This window comes from Pteronotus mesoamericanus, unplaced genomic scaffold (assembly GCF_021234165.1).
Source record: "Pteronotus mesoamericanus isolate MK-2021 breed Mesoamerican mustached bat unplaced genomic scaffold, CSHL_Meso_final scaffold_1066, whole genome shotgun sequence".
NCBI classification, from domain to species: Eukaryota; Metazoa; Chordata; class Mammalia; order Chiroptera; family Mormoopidae; genus Pteronotus; species Pteronotus mesoamericanus.
In genome coordinates, this window is record NW_026555299.1 from 1,519,993 (window position 1) to 1,547,864 (window position 27,872).

Sequence of the window (27,872 nt, forward strand, 5' to 3'; positions counted from 1 at the left end):
GTGATGCACATGTTGTTATGCTTCGTGTTGTCCCAGTGTTCCCTTAAACCATCCTCATATTTTAAAATTCTTTTTTCTTTCTGCTGCTCTGATTGGGTGTTTTCTGCTACATTGTTTTCCAACTCATTGATTTGATCCTCTGCTTCATCCAACCTACTGTTTTTCCCTTCTAGTCTATTTTTCATGTCAGATATTGTATCCTTTAATTCTGACTGTTTTTTTTTAATGGTCTCTTTGTTCTTTTTCATTTGGTTGTAGTTATACACCTGTAGATAGCATGAGATCCCACAGGTTTAAGGGCTCAGTCCCACAAAACTACAAACACCCCCTCTCCCCATCCCAGTTGAATGTTCAAGTTGTCACCTGTGCTTCTGATTGGAGATAGTTGTGAGGGTTCCACAACCCTCTGGGTTTGATTAATTTGACAGAGCAACTCACAGAGCTCAAACATTTACTTAGATTTTTCTTAAGTAATTATAAAGTTTTCCTTAAGTGTATTGTAGTGATGATGAACAGCGAGATGACTAGATACATAGGACAAGATCCAGAAGGGTCCCAAGTGCAATTCCCTTCCCAGAGGTCAGTGGATTGAGCTGAAAGTTCAGTCCTCTAATCTTTTATTCCTGGTGACCAGTTCCATCCTGAAGCTGTCTGTGGGTGCCTCATTAGCATAAACTCAAAGGGATTCCTGATGAATGACAAAGACACTCCTTTCACTTCCCAGGAAATTCCCAGGGTTTTTGGAACCTTGCACCTGAAATTGGGAAGAAGACCAAATACGTATTTCTTATTATAAATCACAGTATCATACCACCTCTAAATTTGTGGCCTAAAACAGTAATGATACACTATTTCTCACAATCCTACATTCCAGGATTGGGAATTTGGGCAGAGCTTGTGTAGATTGTCTTTCTGCCCAATGTGGGATCTGTTGGAGTCACTCATTAGTCCAGTGCCTGGGCTGGCTGAAAGGGTTCAGGAGGGTTTCAAATCGTTGGCCTGGCACCTTGATAGTCTTCTATGTGGCCTCTGTCTCTAGGTGGTATGTTTTTATTTTTAAAGATTTTATTTATTTATTTTTTAGAGAGCGGAGAAGGGGGAGAAACATCAGTGTGTACACACGCCCCCAACCAGTGGGCCTGGCCCACAACCTAGGCATGTATGTGCCCTGACCTGGAATTGAACCAGTGACCTTTCAGTTGGAAGGCCGGTGCTTAATCCACTGAGCCACACATGCGGCAGAGCTCCAAGTGGTGTCTTATCTTCCAGGGCCTCACTGCTTGGTCGAGCTCTCCCACAGGACATATTGAATTTCTTTACAGGTTGGTGGTTGGCTTCCAAGGGTGAAAGTGGAACCTGCCAGGCCTAGAACTGGCACATCATCGTTTCTGCTACATTCTGTGGTCAAAACAGGTCATAAGGTCAGCCCAGATTCAAGGGAAGAGAACTATGTTCTCATCTCTTGATGGGTGGAGCAGCATGAGTGCAGGACAGGAAGGAATTGGTGGCTGCTGTGTTTGGAGAGGATCTGTCACAGGCAGGTAAACAGTTAATTGTGGAGAATGCTGATTTGGGATGAACTCTGGCAGTGCAGAGAGGTCAGTAGCACTTGGGTCTGCCATGTGGCTGGGAAAGGGTCAGCATGGGGCTGTACCTGAGGACTCCTTTTTTTCCCCTCAGGTATGTGGATGAAATGGGGCCACATAGTAAACCTGCCAAGCTCAGGGGAGACCAGCATGTCAAGCCCTGCAAACACAGAGACCAAAAGTAACCGCGATTGGTCTGAACATAAAAATTCGTAACTAGAAACGGATCATGGTGGGTAGTCACATCCTAGGCCCGTAAATTCCTTGACAAGGTCAATCTTTTTACCTTAAGTGAGCCTGTCTTTTGTCTTTTTCCAGCTAAGATAACACACCTTTGGAATGTCAGAGTGATTCCCTTTTCTAGAGCCCTCAGGGTGGCACACCTATCACACCAGAGCAGGAGACTACGGAACCCCTCAGTGTATCTCTTTGTGCTGTAAATGTTAACTGTCCTACATCCACCAATGTAAAAGAAGTATGTGTGTCTCCATTTTGCTCTTTATCCAGTCAGATTTTCCAGTTTTGCGTTTTCCAGTCCCCTTAATCTACCACTGATGAATTTCACATAACTCCCCCCTTATGTCTCCTCCTTTTATTCTAATGTATAAATAAAGCTGCAAAACTCCCATTCTTGGGTGCATTTTCTCAGTTCATTGAGATTTTTGCTGCCCAGCAGTTGTCGTCAGTTTGGCTCAAATAAACTCATAAAAATTCTCTACAGGTTTGGACATTTCTTTTTTATGTTGACAGGTGTTTGGGTCATATTTCATGTTTGACGAAAGGGAATGCACCAGTTTGACAGGGTAGGCACAATTGCATTCTCGGTTAATTATATTTCTTTAAGATTGATAGTCTATCCTAGTTGTCAGAGAAAAGTAAATTTACTGTGGCATCTGTCCATTTCCTGATAGGTAACTTCTCTTACTTCGATAGAGTTGGTAGTTTTGTAGGATAAATACATAAGTAGCTGGATTTATGATCTAGCTTCAGTTGGTACACTTCATCAAATTTAAGTGATTTTTGGTCAAAGGGTTTGAAGTCCCCTTTTCTTTCCAAAGCTATGTAAATAAATTTCTGCAAAGGAAGGAGTGAGAATTTTGTTTTCATTTTTTTCTCAGCGTCATTTAATTTTTTTCACTTTTGTGGAAATGAACATTAAAAATATAAAGCAAGCAGATTTCCAATTGATATTGTAAGGCAGTGAAACATTGACTGAGGGCCTAATACGTAAGAGACTAGTACATGAAGTAAAGAGACAGTATAGGAGGTTTCATTTCAGGCATCAGGGAGTTTTCTGTAGTGATTGGGAATCTAGACTCTCGAGCCAGAATGCCTGCCTGGGTTCACGTCCTGAACCCCCTAATACTGACAGTGTTACTTGTTCTCATGGGATCTCCTGTGTCTTACGGGGAGAGAGCGTTGTGAATGAGTGCCTGGGACGTGAAAAGCACTAGGAAAGTGGTAGTGATTGTCTTAACCATTGGCTCACAGTTGCTTTTTCTTTCCTTTTTTTAAGTGATGATGGTACTCTCTTTTACATGAAGTGGTTTGGAGACCTCTGTAGTGGACAGTCTCAATTTGCCCAGAAGAATCTGTCTTAAATTTAACTTGTCAGATTGTTTACAGGACTTTGAGCCCTAAAATGTTTTGGTTTTCTTATTGCCATTTTAATTCTTCATTACAGAATGAAGTCATTCTAGTACAAGCATTGTAATTAATAAATAGTGAACTTTTAATCCTTGTGGTAGCCCTATCATATACATACTATATGTACAATGGTCCCCCTCTTATCCTCACTTTTGCTGTCTGAGGATTCAGTTACGCATGGTCAACCGCAGTCCAAAAATATTAAATAGAAAATTCCACCTCACTTCATCTTATCACTTAGATATTGTATCATCTCAGGAGGTAGAATAGACACTGTATCATCTTACATCATCACAAGAAGAAGGGTGAGTGCAGTTCAGTAAGCTACTTTGAGAGACCATATTCACATAACTTTTATCAGAGTATATTGTTATAATTGCTCTATTTTATATCAGTTACTGTTGTTGTTAATCTCTAACTGCCTCATTTATAAATTAAACTTTATCATAGGAATGTAGGTATAGGAAAAAACATATATAGGGTTTGATACTATCCGTGGTTTTAGGCATCCACGGTTGAGGGGTGGGGTGGGATGTATCTCTTGTGGATAAGGGGAGTCTACTGTAGTTACATATTATAGATGAGGAAAGTGAAATACAAGAGGGTAAGTTACTTACTGCCCTGGCTAGTGTGGCTCAGTTGGGTGTCATCCCGCAAACCGAAAGGTTGCCTTTTCAATTTCTAGTCAGGACATGTACCTGAGTTATGGGCAGGTCCCTGGTTGGGAGCGTGTGGGAGGCCGTGTTTCTCTCTCACATCGATGTGTCTCTCTTCCTCCCTTCCCCTCTCCCTAAGAACACATATAAATAAAATCTTAAAAAAGATGACAGTTGGGATTCAGTCAAACCAGTCAGATTTCAGGGTCCATAGGCCACTACACTATCTCCTATTTACAAATTATGGATAGAAAAGTAAACAGTACTTAAAATTTCTTTACCTAGATTTAACCAAAGTTAGCACTTCGACATATGCTAGGATATTCCCTAGTAGTCTGCTCACAGTGGAGACAGTTCAGGTACTAGTTGAAGTTATTCTGCTTCCATGTGTGTTTGGCTTCAGAACGTCTTACCTGTTTATACTTCTAGATTTGTGATGCTTTGCCCAAAATGCCCTGCCCCTCTCTAAGCTCAGTTTAGTCTAGGAGTCAGGCAGGAGCTGGATAGAAGCAGCTGTGGTTGCTGGCTGGGGCCCACAGTTCGGACTTGAATCCTATAGGGTATCATTTGAAGTGCCCTCAATGTGTTACAGGAAGTCCTAGTAATGAAAACAAAGCTGATAATTGTAGGAAACCATATATGTTTCCATCCACGTGCAGTTTCCAAAGAGTTCTAGATCACTTTTAGGTCTCCAATGAAAGGCCTGACATTTTGTAGTTAATTATCCAGTTGTTGGGAGAATTTTACTTACACAAGTGATCCAAGATTTAGTATATAAAAGGTTTTTTTTTTCCCTTTTAAAGAGTTAATTTTTAGTTGAATGCAGTATGTTGTGGAGTATATGTTTGTATCACATAGCTGATTTGAGTCTTAGACATCACCTGCATGGGCATAATGAAGTTGGGGGAGATGCAGCTACTCTGATAAATGAGGTGATTGCACTCCATGAACTGCCTTCCAGGTCTAAGAGCTTTCTGATTCATACCCTGGAATGCTATCGAAAGGGAAGATTTGGGGTCTGAATTATTAGCAAGGGTGCAGATACAGCTCCAAGTTGTCAGTTCTTTTTTTTTTTAATTTTTATTTATTTATTTTAGAGAGAGAGAGGAAGCGTTGCAGGGGGTGGGAGAGAGAAACAGACAGACATTGATTTGTTGTTCCACTTACATTCATTGGTTGCTTCTTGTGCGTCCCCTGACCGGAGGTCAAACCCACAACCTTGGCATTCAGGGATGATGCTTCAACCAACTGAGGAACCTGGTCCGGGCCTGGTTCTGTTTTTTTAATTCACTTTAGTTATGTGTAGGTTGTCCAAATATCATTTGATTAGTTTGTCATATAAATTATTTTCATGTGTACATTTTAATTTGTTATCTGATAACAACCTTTGAAATGTTTCTACAAAATCTGCTATTCTTAGGAATTTGTGGCACATCAGGTCTCTGGGGTTTTATTGTTTGGCGAGGGAAACCATAGTGAACCCCAAAGAGGACTGAATACTAGTGACAACAATAACGGCAAGGGTGTTAACGGCTCCAGTGCTCTTTTTACTGGAGCCTCACAACAATCTGATAAAGCAGATATTGCAATTCCTGTTTTATGCAGGAGGAAACTAAATCTCAAAGAAATTAACTCACTTCCCACAAGTCATATAGCTAGAAGGTAGAGCAAAACTGCTGGCATAAGATGATCAAATTGAAAGGAGAAACTATAAATCCAACTTCTCTTTAGTTCCCACCCAGTTGTGGCATACTCGCTAGGTGATTTTTTGTTAGTAATTATAGGCATTGGGTTGGCCAAACATTTTGTTTTTTTCTGTAAGATGGCTCTAGTAAGTGCTTAGTTGCCTATAACTTCATTTGGAACAATTTTGTTAGATTGTATTGTGACAGCTGGCATATCAGGGTGCATTTAAAGAAAAATACCTCAAAACTAGTGAATTCTTGTATAGCCACTTTAATATTGAAGATGGAAGAAGATACGCAGTATTTTTGGCATATTAAATAGTGTGTACTACTTTAAGAAAGGTAAAAATGGACTGAAATGCAAAAAAAAAAAAAAAGACTTATGAGTGTATGGAGAAGGTGCTGTGACCGATCATATGTGTCAAAAGTGGTTTGTAAAGTATCATGATGGAGATTTCTCCCTGGATGATGCTCCATGGTCAGGGAGCCCAGTTGAAGTGATAGTGATCAAATAGAGACATTGAGATCAGTCAATGTTATACCATGGGGGAGATAGCCAACATACCCAAAATATCCCAATCAATAAAGTTATTTGTTACCCAAAATATCCAAATCAATCAGATTATTGGTAAAAATGAAAAATGGGCTTTTACTTTATGGAAAAAAACATACGTACTTTTTGGCCAGTGCAATATAAGTATGTCCTGGAATTAAGCAGAGAAAAATTTTAGAGGTGGTTTATTTTCCTAGCTTTATAAAGTGATCAGTCATGTTAGGGGTTGGGGGTTGGAAATGGGGTAGAATCTTGGCATGGCATTTGTGTTATGGATACAGGGAGGGGCAAAAGTAGGTTTACAGTTGAGAGTACACAAAACAGTTTATTCTTGTACTATTATTTATTGATTATTGTATCATTTTCCATACAAACCATTGTAAACCTAGTTTTGCCCCACCCTGTATATCCCAGCTGTGTCCTTTTGGTTCTACTTGCATGAGGCTTTGGTGATTGAGAATTGATTTTGGGGTCTGTGTAGTAGTGGCTTCACAAAGACTCTTCTTTGTACCCTTTGTTTCAGGCTGGTTTAAGGGACAGATTGGGAAACTTTGTTTCTTCCTCCTTTTTAAAAAGAAGAATGAAACACACATTTGACTGGCACTTCCTCCTCAGCTACAGTTGTCTGACTTCAGTTTGATTTAGCTTCTTTTGTTCTTTATAGAGAGCTAAGTAAACACTCTTCTCGTGTGGCTGTAGAGAGTGTATCGGGGGAGAAGTCCCATATCCTTTTAAAGAAACACAAGCAAATATTTTTCTTCAGACAAAAGGAAAACTGTGCAATTGTTTTAGTCCCTTTGACTTCTTGCCATCAGTCAGACTTTATCTTGTTTGAACTTTCAGTGTGTTTGGGTCCCTGGGAATTGATAGACAAGTTCTTTGGTAATCCTGAGCTTTAGTTGCTTTAGTTTTCTTGATAACAAGTATTTATAGCAGCTCTTTCCTCTTCCTTCTGATACCTGTAGTAACTCCAGTTTGCATCACAGTTTTCTGAATCATAAGATGTTTGTGACCTATATTATCTTCTTCCTCTTGAATTACATCAGGTCAAAGGTCAGATTTTTTCATTTTTTAGGAATTAAACTGCTGCTGTTTTCACATGTAAGATTATAAGTGGTTTAAATGTATTTCTTTAAAAGTATCTTTATGTTGTGCTAGTAGGCAAGGGACCCTTAAAACTAATTTCTTCTGACCCTCGCTGGTGGTGGCTCAGTGGATTGAGTGCCGGCCTGCGAAATCAAAGTTCATGGGATTGATTCCCCATCAGGGCACATGCCTGGGTTGTTGTCCAGGTCCCCAGTTGGGGGCATGCAATAGGCAACCGATTGATTGTTTCTCTCCCTCTCTTTCTTCCTCCCTTCCCTCTCTCTAAAAATAAATAAATAAAATCTTTAAAAAAGCTAATTTATTCTGAAATTCTCTGTATTAGGTTAAAGAATTATAGGCTCAAAAGAAGTACAGACTCTAAAGGATGAAGGTGAATGAATGTGAACTCTATTTCTGCACCTTTCTGGTTAGGAATTAATTATTCAGCTGCGAGGCAGTTTCACTTCTAGACTTTTGGTTTTAAACCATGAGTTGTCAGGCTCATCAAGGGGATTCTTTCCTTCCAGTTAGTTCATCCTTGGTTTATTACAGCATGTTGACTTTTTCAGTGTGTTAATATTTATATCATATACTAATGAGGGTTGATCGCTATATCATGAGGACACAGGCTGGAGTTTGTTCCTTTACCACTCTTTAGGAAACTGTGTGCTGTGTGTGACTAGGAACTTGGAGTTGTGTCTTTCCATAGAATCTTTCTGACTTTTTACAGTTTAATATTTCAGCAGAGGCTATAAACATTTTTCCTTCTGTCTGTCTGTATTTGGATGCATTGAGTTTTGTACTTTTTAGATTGCAGCCTTTCATGAAATGTAAAGAGCCAATTTGTTGTTTGTTTACAGTAAGCATTTATTACTTCTTAAATTTAAGAAGTAAGAACACTGTCTTTTCTAATTACTAAATCACCTGTAGCCCCACCAATCCAAAGGTAACCAAGATTAGTATTTGTTTATATTTCTTTCATATCATTATGCTCCAAGATCTTTTATTTTTATTTTAAAAAATATTTAATTAATTAATTTATTTTGGGGTTGAGGGAGAAAAACATCGATTGGTTGCCTCTCACACGTCCCCAGCAGGAGACCTGGCCCACCATTCAGCCATGTGCCCTGAGGGGAAATCAAACCAATGACCTTTCATTTCTCAGGCCTGATGTCAGTCCACTGAGCCGCACAAGCCAGGGCTCCAAGATCTTTATTTTTAAATAAAATGGGGATCATAATTGGACATATAATTTTGTATTCTTATTTTCTCACATCATTAAATATTTCAAAAATAATTTTTTAATAGTTAATGCATTTCAAAAACAAAAAATGTCATAAAACAAATTGAAAGTCTTGCTTTTCCATCTCTCTCTCCATTCACTTTGTCCCCTCGGTCCCTAATAAGTAACCGTCAATTTCTCCTCTTGTTCAAAAGGTAGCATTACAGCCCTGACTGGTGTGGCTCAGCTGGACATCGTCCCTCAAAGCTAAAGGTCTCCAGTTCGATCCCCGGTCAGGGCACATGTTTGGGTTGTAAGTTTGGGCCCTAGTCGGGGTGTGTATAAGAGGTGACCAATCAATGATGTTTCTCTCCCTCTTTTTCTCCCTCCCTTCCCTTCTCTCTATAAATAAATAAAATTTAAAAAGTAAGTTTATAAAATTTTTTTTTAAAAAGGTAGCATTACCTTATATATTGTTCTGTGCCTTGATTTTTTCTTCTCTTAACAATGTATTTTGGGGAATCTCTTGTCAGTACCCAGAGAATCTTCCTTATGTAGATTAGTCATCTAGTCCTTTTTCAATGGATACTTGAGTTGTCTCCAGTTTTTCCTGTTACAATAAGACAGAAGTAGAAATTAAAGGCAAAAAGTTAAGCATTTACTCTGCTTCAGTTATTAAGGGATAGTTCTTCCCAGAATGCAAGCTAATTAATGTAGAAACAATGATGACATTAGAGAGTCTTAACATTTTTCTGCCCCCAAATGGAACAGTTCAAGAAAGAAGCATCAGTGACTGCTAAACCATTAAGCAAAAGGTTAAGGAGAAACAGGATATTCATGTGGTGCCAACTGTTAGCCACAGATTACTAATTGTACAGGGAGAAATATACCTTTATAAAGAGAGCCCTCTCTGGCTGCTACAGATTCAACAAGGGATCATGTTTTGCCAAGTGATCACACAAGTTATCAAGTCCGACTAAGTGGGACAGTCTTAAAATGTGTCACCTGATGTTCTGCATCAGGACGTACATAGGTAGCATCACCTATGAAGCAATTGTCTCCAAAAAACACTTAACCTAATTCTAATCAGTGTTGTAGACCTAACTTTCTGTTTACAGGAAATATAAGGGATAAAAAGACAAGCTAAATGTCACTGTGAAGAAACAGTAAGGCAAAAGTAGGATGTTAGACGTTCTACAAGTCAGTGATCCCCATCTTTTTAAAAAGCTTGTGTTGTAAATAAATAAATGAAACCAACCAATCAAAACAACACTTAAGGCCATTCTAGACTAAAAGGGACTAAAGAGACAAGGTATCCAATTTTTTTTCTTAAGTCTTTATTTAATTCTGTATTTTAAAAAATGACAATTTATTAGAGACATTTTTTTGAACAATTGAGGAAATTTGAATGAGGACCAAGTATTGGTGTGATAAGGGTATTGGGTTGGCCAAAAAATCCATTTAGTTTTTTCCATAAGATAAAAGACACATTTTTTCATTTTTACCAATAACTTTATTGATTTGGATATTCTGAGTACATCGGCTCTCTACTGCTACTGGCTTCTAGTGGGTAGAGGCGAGGAGTGCTGCTAAACATCTTACAATGCATAAGACAGGCACACAGCAAGGAATTATTTGGCCAATATGTCAGTAGTACCAAAAAAATTTCGCAAACCACTTTGGACACATTTGATTAGTCACAGCACCTTCTCCATATACTGCAGAAGTCTTTTTTTGTGTTTCAGTTGTTTTTACCTTTCTTGAAATAATAAAGCATAATATGCCAAAAATTGTTGAATATCTCCTTCCATTTTCCATATTAAAATGGCTGCACAAAAATTCACCAATTTTGATGTTTTTTAAAAATGCATGCTGATATGACAGTTGTCACAATACAATCTAACACAATTGTATTGAATGAAGTTAAAGACAAGTAAGTGCTACTAGAGCCATTGTACGGAAAAAACTAAATGGACTTTTTGGCCAACCCAATATTTTGCGTGCTTATGAAGCTAAATGTCCTTATTCCTAGGAGATACATAGTGGGGTTATAGGGTTAGAGTGTCTTGATGCCTGCTGGAATGGTTCAGACAAAAGTGCAAAGCAAAAAACACATACATAGCTGTATCTCTTCATAGATACGGATAAAGCAAATGTGACAAAATATTAACAATTTTTTCAAAGGCCTTATTTATTTATTTTTTAGAGAGAGGAGAAGAGAGGGAAAAAGAGGGAGAGAAACATTGATGTGTGAGAGAAACATCAAGTGGTTGCCTCTTGCATGCCCCTGACTGGGGACCTGGCCCACAGCCCAGGCGTGTGCTCTGACTAGGAGTCAGACCCATGACCTTTTGGTTTTCAGGTCAGTGCTCAATCCACTGAGCCACACCAGCCAGGGCTAACAATTTTTGAGTCTGAGTGGTGAATAGTGTATGTTTATTCTACTGTTTTAAAAACTTTCCTGTATATTTGAAAATTTTCATTAATAGAGTTGAAGAAACTGCTGCAGTGAATAACAAGTATATTCTTTTGAAAACCCGTTTTATTGGGCTGCATGTTCCATTGCACAGAGGAGCCATAATTTTGCTTTTCGAGCACATATATATTTTGCTGCTAGTTGACAGTCAAATTTTTGTTTATTTTGTGACAATTTGGTGCCCTTGGGGTTGTGGTGGATGAGGAAAAGGAACTGAAAAATATTTTTCTCTTTCGTCCTTTATTTTTTGCTCTGGAACTTCAGTGGAGAAGAGAAAAAGAAAGCGAGAAAGATACTTCAGAGTAGTCCTTAGGCCCTTGCTTTTAGGTAGGAGATAGAATGGAAGTTGCTACATAAGAACCATACCTCAAGTAATAGCCTTTGAAAAGTTGTTTCTTGTCCTTTAGTTTGGAGGCTGCCCAAGCGATGAGGGGGTGTCCGCGACTAGGGAAGCAGCATGGCACAGAAGGGCAAGGCTCGGGGTGTGTTTTATTTTTGACAGGTTTTTAGACCTTTATTTTAGTGGCAAAACTGCTTTCTGCCTGATAAAATAACAACAGAAAACTGCTTTAGAGAACAGTCTGTTCTTTACATAAAAGGCTAAGCTATGGAGGATATGGGAGGAATTTAAGGAAGAAATATTTTTGGGAGAAAAGTTCTGGGAAAAGGGTCTTCTGGGGTCAGACGAGATAGGCCATGTTCAGGGTGGTAAGGCCATAGACAAGGGAAAAGTGTCTTTTCTGAGAAAGTGTCATTAAATATGGAAAGAACACTTTCCTCTTTGAGCCAGAAGTGTATTTGCAATGGGAAGCTTCTCCAGTTGCAGAATACCTGTTCTTTAATATTAACATTCATACCTTAGATTTCCATGAAGACAACTTACAAGGACCTGAATGGCCTCATTTTAGCCGCTTCAGCGTGTGGAGCTTTTGCTTGCTCCCTCTCTTCCTGTGCCTGGTGTGACAGGGGCTACTGAGCACTATGAAGGTTGTCCCAGAGAAGAATGCTGTCCGTATACTCTGGGGACGAGAACGGGGCACTCGGGCCTTTGGAGCTCAGCGGCTTCTGCAGGAGCTAGTGGAAGACAAGACCCGGTGGATGAAATGGGAGGGCAAGGTAAGAAAAGCGGTTATTTTTGACGTAGGGTTTGTAGGGGTGACAGTAGAATGGGCAACTTGGGTTGATGACATCGTGTTGGGGTGTAATTTATTTTGTGTAGGAGAATAGATATGCTATCTAACTTCTGGAGGTTTTTTAAAAAGCAAATTTGGAAGAATTTACAGGCTAGATGTATCTTTTTTAGATTTTTTCCCTAAAGGTAATTTAGATTTATCTTTCTCAATTTTTTAGCTTGATTGTTATGTCCTGTTTTAAAACTTACACTGTGAATACTAATCTAGACAGGTTCATGTACTTTTAAAATAATGGGCCATAGTTTGTAAATAATGTATTTTAACTTTTTTGTTTGTTTCCCAGAGAGTAGAACTGCCAGATAGTCCACGCTCTACCTTCTTACTGGCCTTCAGCCCAGACAGGTAACTAGTACTTATCTATAACTTAAGACTTGTGATAGCATTGCTTTCTGTATATTTGGCCTAACTTGATCTTCCAAGTCAAATCCCTAAAGGCTCTTGGAAGCATTGTCTGAACAGAGCTTTGAAAGTGTATCAGAAATGGGAAGAGCAGAGAAACAGTCCTGACCATAAAATAATGGGAATAAGCAAAGAAAGCTATGAACGTTGAGGGTAAAAACTTGGAGAGTTTTTCTGTAAGCATCCTTTGCCTATGTGATACAGGCCACTGGTGCAATAGTTTCCCAGCTAGAAAGAGTAGTCACTGAAGGGATATATGTCATCTGGGGACAGTGTGGAGAATTCAAAAGCCTTTAAAGATTAGAATATTTCTGTTGTTCGTAAGGCACAAGGTATAGTTTTTTTTTCATGCTGGGATGGGGCAATAGTACGTTTTCTGTGTTGTCCAAAGCTGCTAGTTTGTTATCCTCCCACATGCTTCACACTTTGTGCTCTGATTCCCTAGGACTCTCTTGGCCTCCACCCATGTGAACCATAATATCTATATTACGGAGGTGAAGACTGGCAAGTGTGTTCATTCTTTGATTGGACACCGTCGGACTCCGTGGTGTGTCACTTTCCATCCTACCATCTCGGGCCTTATTGCCTCTGGCTGCCTGGATGGGGAGGTTAGGATTTGGGATTTACATGTAAGTATTTCCTTTTCTTTGGTGCTCTAAATGCAGAGACTTGTTTACCATTGGGTTCTTAACTCTGGAGGAGTGATTAGCCAGGTTATTAGCACTACATTCAAGTAAGTGGTAGTCGTTGCCTAGTTAATTGGTGGCAAGCCTAGCCCTTAGACCCCCATTCTATGATGAGCACCCTATTAACTGTTCTTCCATTTGTCCATGCTCTAAGATGTGTTCAGGATGGATTTTCGTAGTATTATAACAAGGATTGTACTGTGCTCTGATCATGATCGTCAAAGCTATATGCTCCCTGTCGTCGTGAATGCCTTGTGGGTCGTGGTGCACCATGTCATGCACCAAGCTTGAGTGTTCCCAGGCTTCAGAAACACAACTGTGCTGATGCTCATTGCTTGTAGCTTGTAGAAGACTTAGAGAACTGAGCACAGTAATATTTTTCTGATAAATTGGTGACACTGCTCGATCACTGATGTTCTACATTGTTTTAAAGAGGACATTTAAAGAAGGCCGTGATATAGTCATTTTACCTTACATAAGGATCTTTCTTGAAATTGACATCCCATTTTGCTGGCAGCTTGTAACCTGAGAATATTTGGGATTGGTTCATTCATAGGGCGGCAGTGAAAGCTGGTTCACAGACAGCAACAATGCCATTGCCTCTCTGGCTTTCCACCCCACGGCTCAGCTTCTTCTGATTGCCACTGCCAATGAGATCCACTTTTGGGACTGGAGTCGACGGGAGCCCTTTGCTGTGGTGAAGACAGCTAGCGAGATGGAACGAGTCCGGTGAGTCCTCTGCCCACCGGCGATGCCTGGCATAGAGTTAGCGTGGCAGAGAACATTTGCAGGAGATGGGTTATTGTTCCTGCTCAGGGCAGGTTCTTATCCCTACAACTCCTCCTTTTTAAGCGGAGGCCAGTCAGCTGGGAAGCAGCTTATTTTGTTCATTTTAGCTATTCATTATTGGCCTCATATTCTGGTCTCTGAAGAATGGGGTCGTTAGAATCTTTTTTAGGTTCAAAGCTATCTGGGTTTGGATGAGAGCCCTTTTCTGGAGAAACCTGAAAGGTGTTCAGGGGGTGGGTAGCTTGATGATAATTGCTCATCCCTGGTTTTCTGTGTTTATCAAACTGGGAGACTTAAGTATGCATCACATATGCCAGTTGATATTTATTTAGCCCTGAAGATCAAAAGAGGCATTGCCTAAATTAAAGTTGATGCATTGTTTTCCTTTGGTCCTTTTGGTATTAGAGTTGGATGTGAGCTGCTCTAGTCTAGCTTATAGATTCAGCTATGTTACTTGATGCCAAGATTGTTCGTTGTCACCAGAACTCATGCCTCTTGTCAGTGTAGCTGCCATATGAGGGAAGAGCTGAACTTGTGGCAGCGTATGAGAGCGTCCTGTTCTTTGCTGTTATGATGAGCTCCTAGATAGGAGCAAAGGTGTGCTTATCGTAGCAGTTCCTGGGGTGGGAGTGTAGGTATTTTTTGAAATTATTTTTGTGATACAAATTCCTTTGTTCTGGTAAGTGTGAGGAGATAAGAAGTATTGAGACTTATTATTTTAACCTCTGAAAGTTCTGAAAATCTCCAGAGTGAAGCGAACACCTGAGTAAGTCGCCATTGCCCATAGTGATCAGTCGCTATGAATTTGAGCACGTTTCCTCTTCTCGGTTAACATAATCTCTCTATGCATATCTCTGTCTCTTTTTTCTTCTGTTTTCAGTCTGGTGAGATTTGATCCTCTTGGACACTACTTACTCACAGCAATTGTTAACCCCTCTAATCAGCAGGTAAGTCAGTCAGCAGCTCCAGTTCCATTTAAACTGTGGGTTATTTTCTAAACTAGTGCTCTAATTCTCATGATATTGGACTTTAATGCCCAACTGTTTCTCTCCAGTCAAGATTCAAAACCAGGCTTCAGACTGTGTATTCAGATTTACAGCCATAATCATGACAGGGGAGTCAGTTCCGAAACCCCTGAGTGATCGCTTCACTGGAAGTAACCAGGCAGTGTTGATTGTCATTCACTTGCCTCTGGTTGGTTAACACGTTGCTTCTCCTCACTGCCTCTGTGTTATGGACATGCCTTTTGTAACAGAATTGGTTTGTCAGCTGTACTCGTTCAGAAATGTTGCTAATTGGAAGTGAATAACTTAATACCATTTGATGATTCTGAATCTGAATGAAGCCAGTTCTCCGTGCTTCAGAGGTAGAGTTGTGCCTGTCTATGAAGGTTTTTCTTGGAAGATTATCAGTAGCGTTTTTTGATTTACCTGGACGTTCTACCTAACTGCTTTGCTCTGCCCCCACTCCACCTTGGTCCACGTTGCAGGGTGATGACGAACCAGAGATCCCCATAGATGGAACAGAATTATCCCACTACCGTCAGCGTGCCCTTCTGCAATCACAGCCAGTTCGCCGGACGCCTCTCCTCCACAATTTCCTGCACATGCTGTCCTCTCGCTCCTCTGGCATCCAGGTGGGAGAGCAAAGCACAGTGCAAGATTCTGCTACCCCCTCACCCCCACCGCCTCCCCCTCAGCCCTCCACGGAGCGCCCCAGGACTTCCGCTTACATCAGGCTCCGACAGCGGGTCAGTTACCCCACAGCTGAGTGCTGCCAGCACCTTGGGATCCTGTGCCTTTGCAGCCGCTGCTCTGGCACTCGAGTTCCTTCCCTCTTGCCACACCAGGACAGTGTCCCCCCTGCTTCTGCCAGGGCTACTATCCCTTCCTTTTCTTTTGTACAGACCGAGCCCTTCCATCCCCCGGAGCAGGCCTCATCAACGCAGCAGGACCAGGGCCTCCTGAACCGGCCGTCTGCCTTCAGTACAGTCCAGAGCAGCACTGCCGGCAACACGCTCCGCAACCTCAGTCTGGGTCCCACCCGTCGCTCTTTGGGAGGCCCTTTGTCTAGCCACCCTTCTAGGTATCACCGAGAAATAGCTCCTGGGCTGACGGGATCTGAGTGGACCCGGACAGTGCTCAGCCTGAACTCCCGCTCTGAGGCGGAATCCATGCCCCCGCCCAGGACCAGTGCCTCCTCGGTGAGTTTGCTGTCTGTGCTGAGGCAGCAGGAAGGTGGCTCTCAAGCATCTGTGTACACTTCAGCCACAGAAGGGAGGGGTTTTCCAGCTTCAGGGTTGGCAGCTGAGTCGGACGGAGGGAATGGCTCCAGCCAGAACAATGCGGGCAGCATTCGCCATGAGCTTCCATGTGACCTGAGACGCTTCTTTTTGGAGTATGACCGGCTTCAGGAGCTGGACCAGAGCCTGAATGGGGAGGCCCCCCAGACTCAACAGGCCCAGGAAATGCTCAACAATAACATTGAATCTGAGAGGCCAGGCCCTTCCCACCAGCCCACCCCACACAGCAGTGAGAACAACTCCAACCTGTCCCGTGGCCACCTGAATCACTGCCGTGCTTGCCACAATCTCCTGACCTTCAATAATGATACCCTGCGCTGGGAAAGAACCACACCTAACTACCCTGGCGAAGCCAGCTCATCCTGGCAGGTCTCCAGTACCTTTGAGGGCATGCCATCGAGTGGCAGCCAGTTGCCACCTCTCGAGCGGACTGAGGGCCAAACGCCCAGCTCCAGCAGGCTGGAGTTGAGCAGTTCTGCTAGTCCGCAGGAGGAGAGGACTGTGGGGGTGGCCTTCAACCAGGAGACGGGCCACTGGGAAAGAATTTACACCCAGTCCAGCAGAACTGGAACTGTATCACAGGAGGCCTTACATCAGGATATGCCTGAGGAGAGCTCTGAGGAAGATTCACTCAGGAGGTAAGCAGGTGTTTTCTGTCATCTCCTACATCCCTTACTTTTCTCCTTACATCTCATCTTTCAGTCCTACAGATGTTGTGGCTAGATCTTCAGAGTCTGAGACCCATGCATTGGTTTGGCTCTCCCTAGCTTCCGTGGCGTCTTCTTTGGAAAATCTTGCTGTGGTGGCAGAGAGACGATAGGGTCCAGCAGTATGGGTCCGTTGGCTCTGCCAGCTCCTTTTCTGGTTAAACTCTTGTGACCTTGAGCTTTAAAGGAGAGTATAGAGGTTAGGTTAGAGAGGCATGAGGCGAGAGAACTGTTGACATCCTCTGCCCTGGCCTTTTGACCTTCTCGAAGGATTTTATGTTTAGGACTACTTACTGTGAAATAAGAAAATGTCCCAGTGTGCCTAGAAATTAGTAGTAAAAGAGAACCCTGCTTGGGACAGATTAGTGTATTGGCTCTTCTTGTGTCGCTTTGTGCTCAGGTCTTAAATCTTATCTTTTGGAGCCATACATTTGACAGAGAAAAGAAAATAATACATAATATGTCAAGGACCATTCATATTTTTTGAAATATATATTTTTTGGACAGCAAGTTAAGTTGCTTAGTTAAGATTTTTTGAGTAGATCTTCCAGATGGACGTTCACCTCGGGGTGTGAAAGAAGAGTAACTCATAGAAGGAAGGCCTCTCCATACTCGGATCAGCATCCCAGGCAACTCTTCCGCGGAAGAAATAGTGGGTGTAGTTAATCGCCCACCACATGTTCTATGTATGGCTATGTGCGCATCTATCTTGATTTATTAGGGACTTCTTTCTGTAATTCTGTAAAGGTCAAATCTAGCATAATCACAAACTCCCAGAATATGCCTGTTGGATCCAAACAGCATATTGCTCTTCGTTATATCCTTTGTTGAAGCAACTGAAATTTCTCTGACATAAGCTTCTAGCGAGGGAGAGAATATGGATTGTGCACACAATGTACTTGTTATTTTGGGAGGATGCTTTACAGAGTACCCAGTTAATAAGTATTTGTTGAATGGTTATAATTTTTCCAGAACTGTGTTAGGTACTGTGGGGAACACAAAAGAAGCAGATACCCAATCTTTGCCCACTGGGAGTATACAGTGTTATTGTAGAGGCAAGGCTTATTTTACATGAAATAATATAAAAAATGTAGGTGACTGAATACTTCATTGTATGTTACTGAGATTAAATGTAGTATAATATCAGATATAGGGAAGTATCAAAATCAAGTCTTAAAAGATGGGTAGGATTTAGAGAGAGGACTTTTTATGGGAACAGCACATATTAAGGGAGGAAAGGGCATGGTGTATATGCAAGATAGTAGTAGGTAGTTATTAAGGGGAGTAGGTGAAAGTTGGCTGGATGTAAAAGATAAGTAATAGAGGTTGTTACTGTGCCCATTTGATTGATGCCAGTTCTGGATTAACATCTGGATTCCTGGTTTTGGAATATTTTGCCTTGTACCTGGATCCTAGGACTCTGCTCCTCCTCTTTGTCAGGAGAGATGAGAAGGTAGCGAGCACAGTGCCTGACATATAATAGGCATTCAAAAGTTTCTTAAAAGCAGCCATAATGGGACTTTCTTCATTTACTGCTCTAAAATAAAAGCCTACCATTTCCTGTTTCCCTAGCACCAGTGAGCCTCTGCTCAGCCTCTCTCCATCCTGTTCCAGCAGGGCCCCTTCATTGTTGTTTTGAGAAATACCTGAGAAAAAGTAAATTCTGCTGTTTGATAATAGAGATATCAGTTGCTGAGGGCCTACTGTGTTTGGTACTGTGTTCTTGCTTTGCATTAATTATTTCTAGTTCTCACAATAACTGTGTAAGGCAGGTATTAAATCTTCCATCTTACAATTGAAGAAACTGAGGCTTAGGGAAGTGTCTTGTTAAAGGCTCCATAGTAGGTCACTGAGTGGGAGTTTGAACTCTGATTTAATGACTAAAGCTGCCCTCCATTGTATACAAGTTCTGTCCATAAAGTATCCAGTCATGCGCTATGGAAAATAGACACATTTATTGAAGAAGATACAAGATACAAGAAACATTGTACATAGGACAGTGATGCCTCAGTCCCCTTCAAAGTAGACACCTTGGGACCTTACCAAGTTCTCCCAGTCGCCTTCAGCTGCCCCGTCTTATGTTCCTGAATTTTATCAAAGGTCTGAAGTCTGTTCCCTTTCAAAGGTGATATTTTAGTTTTAGGAAAAGCCAGAAGTTGCAGGGCGCCAAATTTGGGCTGTAGTCACCTGGGTGATTTGATGTTTTGCTAAAAAAACTGCACGAGACGCAATGCATGCGCGGGTATGTTGTCATGGTGAAGCTGCCAATCACCAGTTGCCCATTGCTGCAGCCTTCTGAATCATCCGGATAGTTTCTGCGGAGGAATGTTGAAGCCTGATGCAAAATTTGATGCAGATTCCATGTTCTCAGTCATTTGGAACGCGATGGCCACATGGTACATGTGTTCACTCAGTGGCATCTACCACCCCCACTGACTAGTACTGTGAAGTTGTCATTGTTCACGAATGTGCATTCTAGACCACTGTTCTTTGCTGCCAGGTTACATTGGTGTCACACAAACTGTTCTCATTATATTAACAATGGCTGAACTTTTCCCTGACAGACCTCTTATTCCTATTAGGATAACCTCATTTTTAGGTGAACCATAATTATTTATTTTTCTTTTCTTCTAACTTTTTTTTTGGTTGGCTGGTTATTTATTTTTATTGTTCAAAATACCACCATTTTCCTGCCACCACTTTTGCCTGCCCCACCCACCCCTACCTCCCACCCTCCCTCACTTTGGTTTTGTCCATGGGTCCTTTATACATGTTCCTGGATTTGACCCTTCCCCTTCTGTTCCTGGTTACCCTCCTCCCCCCTCCCCTCTTGTTACTGTCGGTTTGTTTTTTCTTTCAGTGTTGCTGGTTATGTTTTTCTTGCTTGTTTGTTTTGCAGATTAGGTTCCACTTATAGGTGAGATCATATGGCATTTGTCTTTCACCCCCTGGCTTATTTCACTTAGCATAATGCTCTCCAGTTCCATCCATGCTGTCTCGAAGGGTAGTAGCTGTTTCAAAAATATGGAACGCTTCGTGAATTTGCATGTCATTCTTGCGTAGGGGCCATGCTAATCTTCTCTGTATCGTTCCAATTTTAGTATATGTGCTGCCGAAGAGAGCACTTCTTTTAACTTTTTATTATGGAAATCTTCAAACATCTAAAAAACGAGAAAAGCATAGTAAACAAACTCTCATACACCTATCATGTGATTTCAGAACTTTAACCAGTTCTTGGCCAGACTTCTTTTGTTTTTATCCCCTATCCAATCTCCCCACCTAGATGTTATATTATTTTGTCTGAAAATACTCCCAGTATGTTTTCTCTAGAGAAATGCTGTCCAATAAAACTTTCTACAGTGATGAACTGTCCTCTGTCTGTGCTATCCAGGATGATAGCCACTAGCCACATGTGGCTAGTGAGTATTTGAAATGAGGCTGTCTTCTGAGGAACTACATTTAAAGTCTAAAATTTTAATTTAAATGTAAATAGCCACATGGGACTAAAATATTAATGATCACTCCTTTAAAAAAATTTTTATTTACTGATTTTAGAGAGAAACATTGATTTGTTGTTCTACCTATTTGTGCACTCATTGGTTGATCCTTGTATATTCCATGGCTGGGGATCGAACCCTAAACCTTGGCATATTGGGACAGTGCTCTAACCAACTGAGCTTTTAATAAAACAGGCCATTCAAATGTCGGAAACTATTAAAAATCTACCAAAAATTTTTGGGGAGAAAAAAATAATGTGTTTGTGGTTTAAATAAAGTTACAGCATTTAAAAATGTGTGTTGTAGAAAAGGACTTTGTCATCTTGTAAACAATTTTACATATTTTTAATTTAAAAATATACAAATAATACATGGTTAATTGTAAAATTTTATATTAATACAGTAATCACATTATTTATGGGGTCACTTTTAGATACACTAGGATGAGGTGTACCCTGAGTGCTGATATTCTCCTAAAAAATGAGGTGTATTTTTAAACATTCTAAGTGCACACTCTTCACAAAAGGGCCACCACTTCCTCATAAATTGAATGGCTTACATTCTAGTATAAATCACTCATAGAAACAGGTGCTAATTGGTATCTTCTAAAAGGGCTGATGCTCTCTAGCTGATGATGAGAATATAGTACAAAGCCCTTGCTTTGATTCCCCCAGCAGGTGTCAGTGTTGGGCTGCTGCTGCTGCCACTAGCCTACAATGTTAGGGAAGGGAAGTAGGTGTTTTTACTGTATGTGTACCTTCTACTTGAAGGGAGAGGATTTATTCTTTGGCCTTGTAGTGTGGGAGAGACTAAAGAAGCATGTGTTGATCATTGGTGTTCCTGAGAGAATTAATAGTGTTGCAGATAGTGAGAGTATTAAGCATTAGTGTGTATTTTAGTGTAGATCTATGTTGCTGGGTGGTAATAACATGTACGGTTTGTCTCCCTTTGCCTGTGGGCAGTGGAGGGAGAGCTTTCTGTGTAGTCTGACTCCAACTTACAGCTTATAACTAGGATGGTAGGCCCTTTGCTTCAACACAAGAAACTTTTAGGGGGTGGGGGTCAGAGAGCCCAGGATCTAGTAGGAGATGATCGGGATGTTATGGCTTTTGAAGCAGGAGCCCCCGTGGCCTTGAAAGGCTGCTATTAGAAAAGAGAAAACTATTTAAATGGCATCTTAAAACCAGAGAAAGCCTAGAGCTTGAAAGTCCAACATTTTTTAATGTTATTTTTTAAATTTATTTTTAGGGAGAGAGAAAGAGAGGGAGAGGAACATCAATGTGTGGGAGATACATTGATCGGTTGCCTCTTGCACGCCCCTAACTGGGGGCCTGGCCTGCAACCCAGGCATGTGCCCTGACTGGGAATTGAACCAGCAACCCTTTTCATTCGCTGGCTTGCATTCAATCCGTTGAGCCACACCAGCCAGGGCAACAATCTCTCTGTTTTTTTGTTTTTTTTTTCAGATGAGAAAACTTAGATGCAGAAACAGGAAATGACTTTAAAAAGGTGATTGTAGCAAAGGTGGAATTTGAATCCCTGGGTCCAAAGAGGCCACTCTTCCCTCCATTTCATTTGAAATTAGTGCTTTCATACAGCTGTTTTTGCCATCAGAACTTCAGTTGTTCTCACTTTTGGCCAAGTGGCTCAGTTGGTTAGAGCATTGTCCTGATGGGCCAAGGTTGCGGGTTTGATTCCCAGTTGGGGCACATACAGAAATCACCCAGTAGGTACATAAATAAGTGAGATGACAAATTGATGTTTCTCTCTGTCCTTCCCTTCCCCCCTCTCTCTCAAATCTACAAATAAAAAATTTTTTAAAAGGAAATATAAATTGTAACAACATTTTAAAAAAAGAAAAAAACTTCAGTTCTTGTAGATGATTAACTGAGTGGTTATTCAGTCAGACCTCATTATAAGAAATGGGAGGTCTTACAGATCATTTGTAATTATTGTCTCTGGGTAGAAGTGTCAGCAACACAATTGTTTCTAGGGATGCAGGAGAAACACTGTTTTAGTTATTTGCCCAGAACTACATGATTAGTCCTTCTAATGTGATCCCAGTTAGGGAAGTTCACTGTTAAAAGTGGGAGATCAAAATTGGGCTAAACCTTCCCCAGATAAATTACTTCTTCACTCCTCTAGGTGGGTAACAAGGCCTTAGATCTGAAATATGTAGTAAGATTGTGTTCTGAGAACTGATGTCTTTTGGTCTTTCCTTTCCCCTTATGATAGATGAAGATTGGGGAGGACATTGATGGTTATAGCATAAAATTTGGCCTGGAACATCAAAGTTTAGAGTTGGAAGCCCTCATTAGATTTCTAAGGGTTTTTTTTTGTTTTTGTTTGTTTTGTTTTATTTTGGGTTTTTTTTTTTTTTTTTTTTTTTTTTTGGACTTATGAGGGAATTGTTTTGGAGTTTGGAGCAACCTGAAGTCTCTTGAGACTTCATAGGTGAACTGACTTGTTCGATCCTTCAGCTCTCATCGCATGGGGATCCTCCAGGGAGCTTTTAGCAGGAACATCATTGGTAGAGAGAAATAAACGGATACGTCTGCTGGGCTAGTTGTAGGTTCACAGAAAAAGGAGGCGACCTAGAAATTAGGAAGGTACCGGTTTTCTCAGGTTAAGAGTACAGAGAGGGGTCCAACTGGAGCAGTTTCTGTGCCCCTGACCTAACTGGGTCTAAAGGGTTTATATGCCTAAAAATCCTCCCAGTTTCTTTAGACGGGGAGTAAACACAATTCATTACTGAAAATCTAGCACAGCTCTCACCTTTTCCTTTGGGAAGCCTTACCTGACTGCTCCCAAACTCCCAAAAAAATCACTTTCTCTTCTTTGCTGCTCGTGTACGAGACGTAGATACTTCCTTGTAATACTGCACCCATGACAGAAAAGTATCTGTTTCACTTCCTGCCAGTGAGCTCTCTGAAGCAGTGACTATGTCTATATCCCTGTTATTACCTAAAATACTACCGGACACACATAGTAGGTACTCAGTAAATGGTAGTTGAATTAAACAAATGGGATTGAAATTACATCCCCTATGATGCAGTGGAAATCCTTTTTATCTTTCTTAATAAAAAGATAAAAAGAGAGAGACCCTTTATTATATTATATCCTTTAGTCTTACAGAGAGTTGTTGGCTCAATAAGTACTCATTGAATAAGTGAATTGGCATTTCCTGCAGTGCATGGAAGGTTCCTTCTATAACTTGAGATGAAGTGACTTAGAATTTATTCCTCTGTCTCACTGTTGCGCCATGCATCTGACTTGTGTGTTGGTTGTCCGGAAGCATGTAGTCAATCTTACGCACTTAGCTGTCCTTCATATTGGCTCCCACTGATGACTCGGGGCCCTGCACATTCCTTGAGTGCACAGGTATCATATACAGCCTCCTTTTGAGACCATTTTGTTGGTCTTTGGCTTGACCTTTCAATGATAGTGATATCTCTCAGTCAGTGCTGTTTGGCTTTTCTCCTTAACAACTCTCCACAGTCTCAGTGATGGTATACTTGGTCTTGATAAAGTCCAAATTAGATGAGAATAAACCAAAATTAAATGTGAAGGTTCTGTCTCCCATTGATGCTTTGTATTTCTTGTGGTTTCTGTGGAAGGCTTTCACTGAACTTGCTTAGAAGTAGGGTGCTTTGGGTTTGAGAAAAGTAGGTGTGTGTTGTTTTTGTTTTGGGGATCATGCATCACTACAATAAATCTTTTTTAGTTTTGTAATGATTTTAAGTTCTTTTTTTTTTCCTGGGGAGCAGAATTCTTACATTAAGAGAGAATTTTGCTCTACCTCTAATTATACCCCTAAAAATTGGAATTACTCTCTTTGGTATTCAAGTTACAATAAACCCTTCCTAACTTTTGAGTTCGTTCAGAAGTTTAGCATTGGAGAACAAAGAACAGGGAAGAACAGGGGAGAATCCTTTGTGGGATGGGAAAATCATGACTTGTTCCTGTTGGGAAAAAAAGAGAACCAGGTACTGAGAAATTAAAAAGAAGACAAAGCTGATGGTACGATTTAAGCAACTTAGTTTTTAAAAATTATTTATTTATTTATTTATTTATTTATTTATTTATTTATTTAAGACAGACATTGATTTGCTGTTCGGCTTGCTTATGCATTCATTGGTTGATTCTTGTATGTGCCCTAACCAGGGATCACACCAGCCACCTTGGTGTATCTGGGTGATGTTCTAATCAACTGAACTACCTGGCCAGGGCTAAGCAAGCATCTTAGTTTAAAGAGACATAAGGGAAGCTGGGGGAAGGTAAACCCAGGCCTTTGAGGAGGAAGCTGAGGAATATGAACAAGGGCTGCCTCTTGATTGAACATGGCTCTTGCTATGATCTTGGAAATTGGGCTGGTGAAAAAAAATCACTCTGATGAATTTGTTCATTCAGTTAACACATATTTACTAAGCACCTACTGTGTACCAGGTATGATTTAAGCACCCCAATAAATCTCTCATTCTAATACAAGAAGGATAGTAAAAAATAAAATATTTAGGCTACCAGGTGGTGACAAATTCTATGGAGAAAAATATTTTAAAATGTAGAGGGTGCTGGGGTGGGGTTCGCAGTACTAAACATGGTCATCAGAGGAAGTCTTGATAAGGTGACACTGGAGTAGAGACCTCAAGTAAGCAAGGGAGTAAACTGTAGATATTGGGGACAAGGGCATTCTAGACAAAGAGAAGAGCCAATGCAAAATCCCTGAGACACTGGGCTGGAGCACAGCAAAGGATGAAGTGATGCAGATGAAGTTAGAGAGGAAATGGGGACCAGACTATGCCTGGCCTTCTAAGCGGTTTAAGAGATTTTACCTCTTATTCTGACTGATTTGGGAAGCCACCAGAAGTGGAGTAACATGATCCTATATTATAAAAGGATCACTCTGGCTGCTGATTGAAAATAGAGTAAATTAGGGTTAGGCCAACATTAAATGCTTTTTAGATTAATTTGTGTCTTGAGACTGTGGTGAAAACTAGAAGGCAGGAGTCAGTGATTGTGTCAGAGTTAAGTTGGCCTTAAATGTTTGGATGAAGAGTTGCTAAATAAGAAAAGAAGTAAAGCCTCTTCATAGGCACATTATCTGCAATAAAGCCCTGTCCCTTCCCCTTCCCCAATCACGATGGCATGGTATTGAAACTGAAGGAAGAAGAGGCTGAAAAACTTACAGTGAGCAAGGAATCATAAGTGGAAATTTCAAGATGCCCCTTTTTTCTGCTTACAAAACTAATGCAAATTCAAGAATCCAGCCCTGACTGGCGTGGGTCAGCACACCTGGGCATCGTTCTGCACACTGATTCCTGGGCCAGGTACATGCCTGGGTCACAGGCCAGGACCGGTTGGGGACCTGCGAGAGGTAAGATCAGTATTTCTCTAGCACATCAATATTTCTCTCCCTTGCTTTCTCCTTCCCCTCTCTAAAAATAAATAAAATCTTTAACAGAATTCAAGAATCCAAACACTACAGAAATGTGTGATGTATTAAGTGCATGTCCCCCACAGTGTTAACTACTATTAACAATTTTTGTTAATTCCAGAAGTTTTTTCTATGCAGATGAAAATACATTTTTTCTTTATTAGAAATCTTCTGTCCACTATTTATTTAGACATTTTGCTTAATATATCTGGACATTTTCTGATGTTAAATTTCATTTTAAAAATAAGGGCATAAGGGCATAGTATTCCAAGAGCTGGATGCATCATAATTAATTTGATGTGTTCCCTCTTGGTAGAATTTGGATTGTTTCTCTTTTTTGCTTTCACAAACACTGCTGCAGCATCTTTTGTGTACTATGCAGGTGTTTCTGGAGAGGATGAATTTTTAGAGGTACAGTTGTTGGGGCCAAAGATATGAACATCGTTAATGAGAAATGAAAATTAATTGTAGACTATCCATTATTATTAATTTAAAATGTGTAAAGTAACATTTTTTATTCCCTATTTTTATTTTTTAAAAAATATTTATTTATTTTTAGAGAGAGGGGAAGGGAGGAAGAAGGAGAGGGAGAGAAACATTGATGTGTGAGAGAAACATCTATCAATTACCTCTTGCACATACTCCAACTGGGGACTGGCCTGCAACCCAGGCATGTGCCCTGACCGGGAATTGAACCAGCAACCTTTTGTTTTGTGGGACATTACCCAACCAACTGAACTACACCAGTCTGGGCTATTTCCTATTTATTTTAGTTAACATAATTTTATAGATATTCATAATTTCATAGGCTGGGACTCCTAATGCTATTTTTATTTTTCTCCTCCCATAAAATCTTAAGGTTTTTCAGTAGAAAAACTCAGTAGCACTGGGTTTTTCAGGAATGTGCTCTTCAAGATAGAGAAAGACTTTGTTTTATTAATTCTGAATATCTACCACCTGGTCGTGTTCATGTACTTTTCTTCTCAACAACCTTGTATGAAGGAGATATAATCTTGGTTCTGTCTATGACATCCACTGCTTGCTGACTTTGGGCCACAGAGTCTTTTGAGTATTATTTAACGATCAGAGAATCCAGTATCTCTTGTCCTATCATAAGGCAGTAACAGATAATTAGACTTATTTGTCTTTAGGGGTAATTAGAAAACCCGTTTCTCTCTTTGGCAATGTGAGGGTGAGGGTAGGTGGAAGAGAGAGGTACCATTGTGGTTAATCTTTTTCACCTTTACTGCTCACCTGCCCAATTTGAGCCTTTTTGAATTCTGTGTAACCCCTAGTTATATCCTCTCTATCAAGGGTTGGCAAAGTTTTTCTGAGAAGGATAAGAGAGCAAATATTTTAGGCTGTATAGGCTACATAGTCTCTGTTGCACTACCTATCTTTGCCATTGTAGCATGAAAGCAGCCATAGACAATGAGTGAGTGAGTGTGGCTGTGTTGCAGTCAATATTTATGGACACATGCGATTTTCATATAATTTTCGCGTGTCATTAAATAGTCTACTTTTGATGTTTTTTAGCTGTTTAAAAATATAAAACCCCTTTTTAGCTTGTGGAATGTACAAAACCAGGCAGCAGGCCAGATTTGGCTGACAGGCAGTAGTTTACCAATCCCTGCTTTCTGTGAACGTGATTTGGAAGAGAGTCAGGTGCTATTGTAATAGAAGGCATTATGATAATGAGGGCTGGGAAGAGCTAGGTAGGGGGCTCCTCTCCCTCTACTTTGGACCCGAGGTCCTAAGTATCGGCTCTTGTAAGATTATTTTGATGGTTAAGAGCAGGCATAAGAGCTTCTTGTTTTCTGTGCTATCTGCCCTGAAGCAAAGATTTTCCAACCTTGCTGTATATACATCTTGGAAAGTGTTTGCAAGCTGGGGATGATACGGGCCTCCAGGTCCTTGAGGCAGTATGCTCGACAAGCAGCCCTTCTCCCTCTGC

The 27,872-nt window shown here is 40.7% G+C and overlaps 1 protein-coding gene and 1 non-coding gene across 9 annotated transcripts in view; one reads left to right on the top strand and one right to left on the bottom strand.

The window, feature by feature from the left end:
* Window positions 1-27,872, top strand: part of AMBRA1 (autophagy and beclin 1 regulator 1) — a 176,286-nt gene that overhangs the window by 22,077 nt on the left and 126,337 nt on the right. For 3 of the 8 annotated variants that reach the window (XM_054587077.1, XM_054587078.1, XM_054587080.1), the window contains exons 2-8: window positions 11,774-12,027; window positions 12,388-12,446; window positions 12,949-13,132; window positions 13,746-13,918; window positions 14,859-14,925; window positions 15,468-15,614; window positions 15,885-16,918. In XM_054587077.1, the coding sequence (XP_054443052.1) occupies window positions 11,893-12,027; window positions 12,388-12,446; window positions 12,949-13,132; window positions 13,746-13,918; window positions 14,859-14,925; window positions 15,468-15,614; window positions 15,885-16,918 (1,799 nt within the window). In that variant the 5' untranslated portion in view covers window positions 11,774-11,892. Of the gene's footprint in view, window positions 1-11,773; window positions 12,028-12,387; window positions 12,447-12,948; window positions 13,133-13,745; window positions 13,919-14,858; window positions 14,926-15,467; window positions 16,919-27,872 lie in introns of all 8 variants that reach the window. The other 5 variants (XM_054587072.1, XM_054587075.1, XM_054587073.1 and 2 more) reach the window with 2 other exon arrangements.
* Window positions 20,006-20,112, bottom strand: LOC129081535 (U6 spliceosomal RNA). Its single transcript, XR_008530320.1, has one exon. It is a non-coding gene; the product is annotated as a U6 spliceosomal RNA (small nuclear RNA).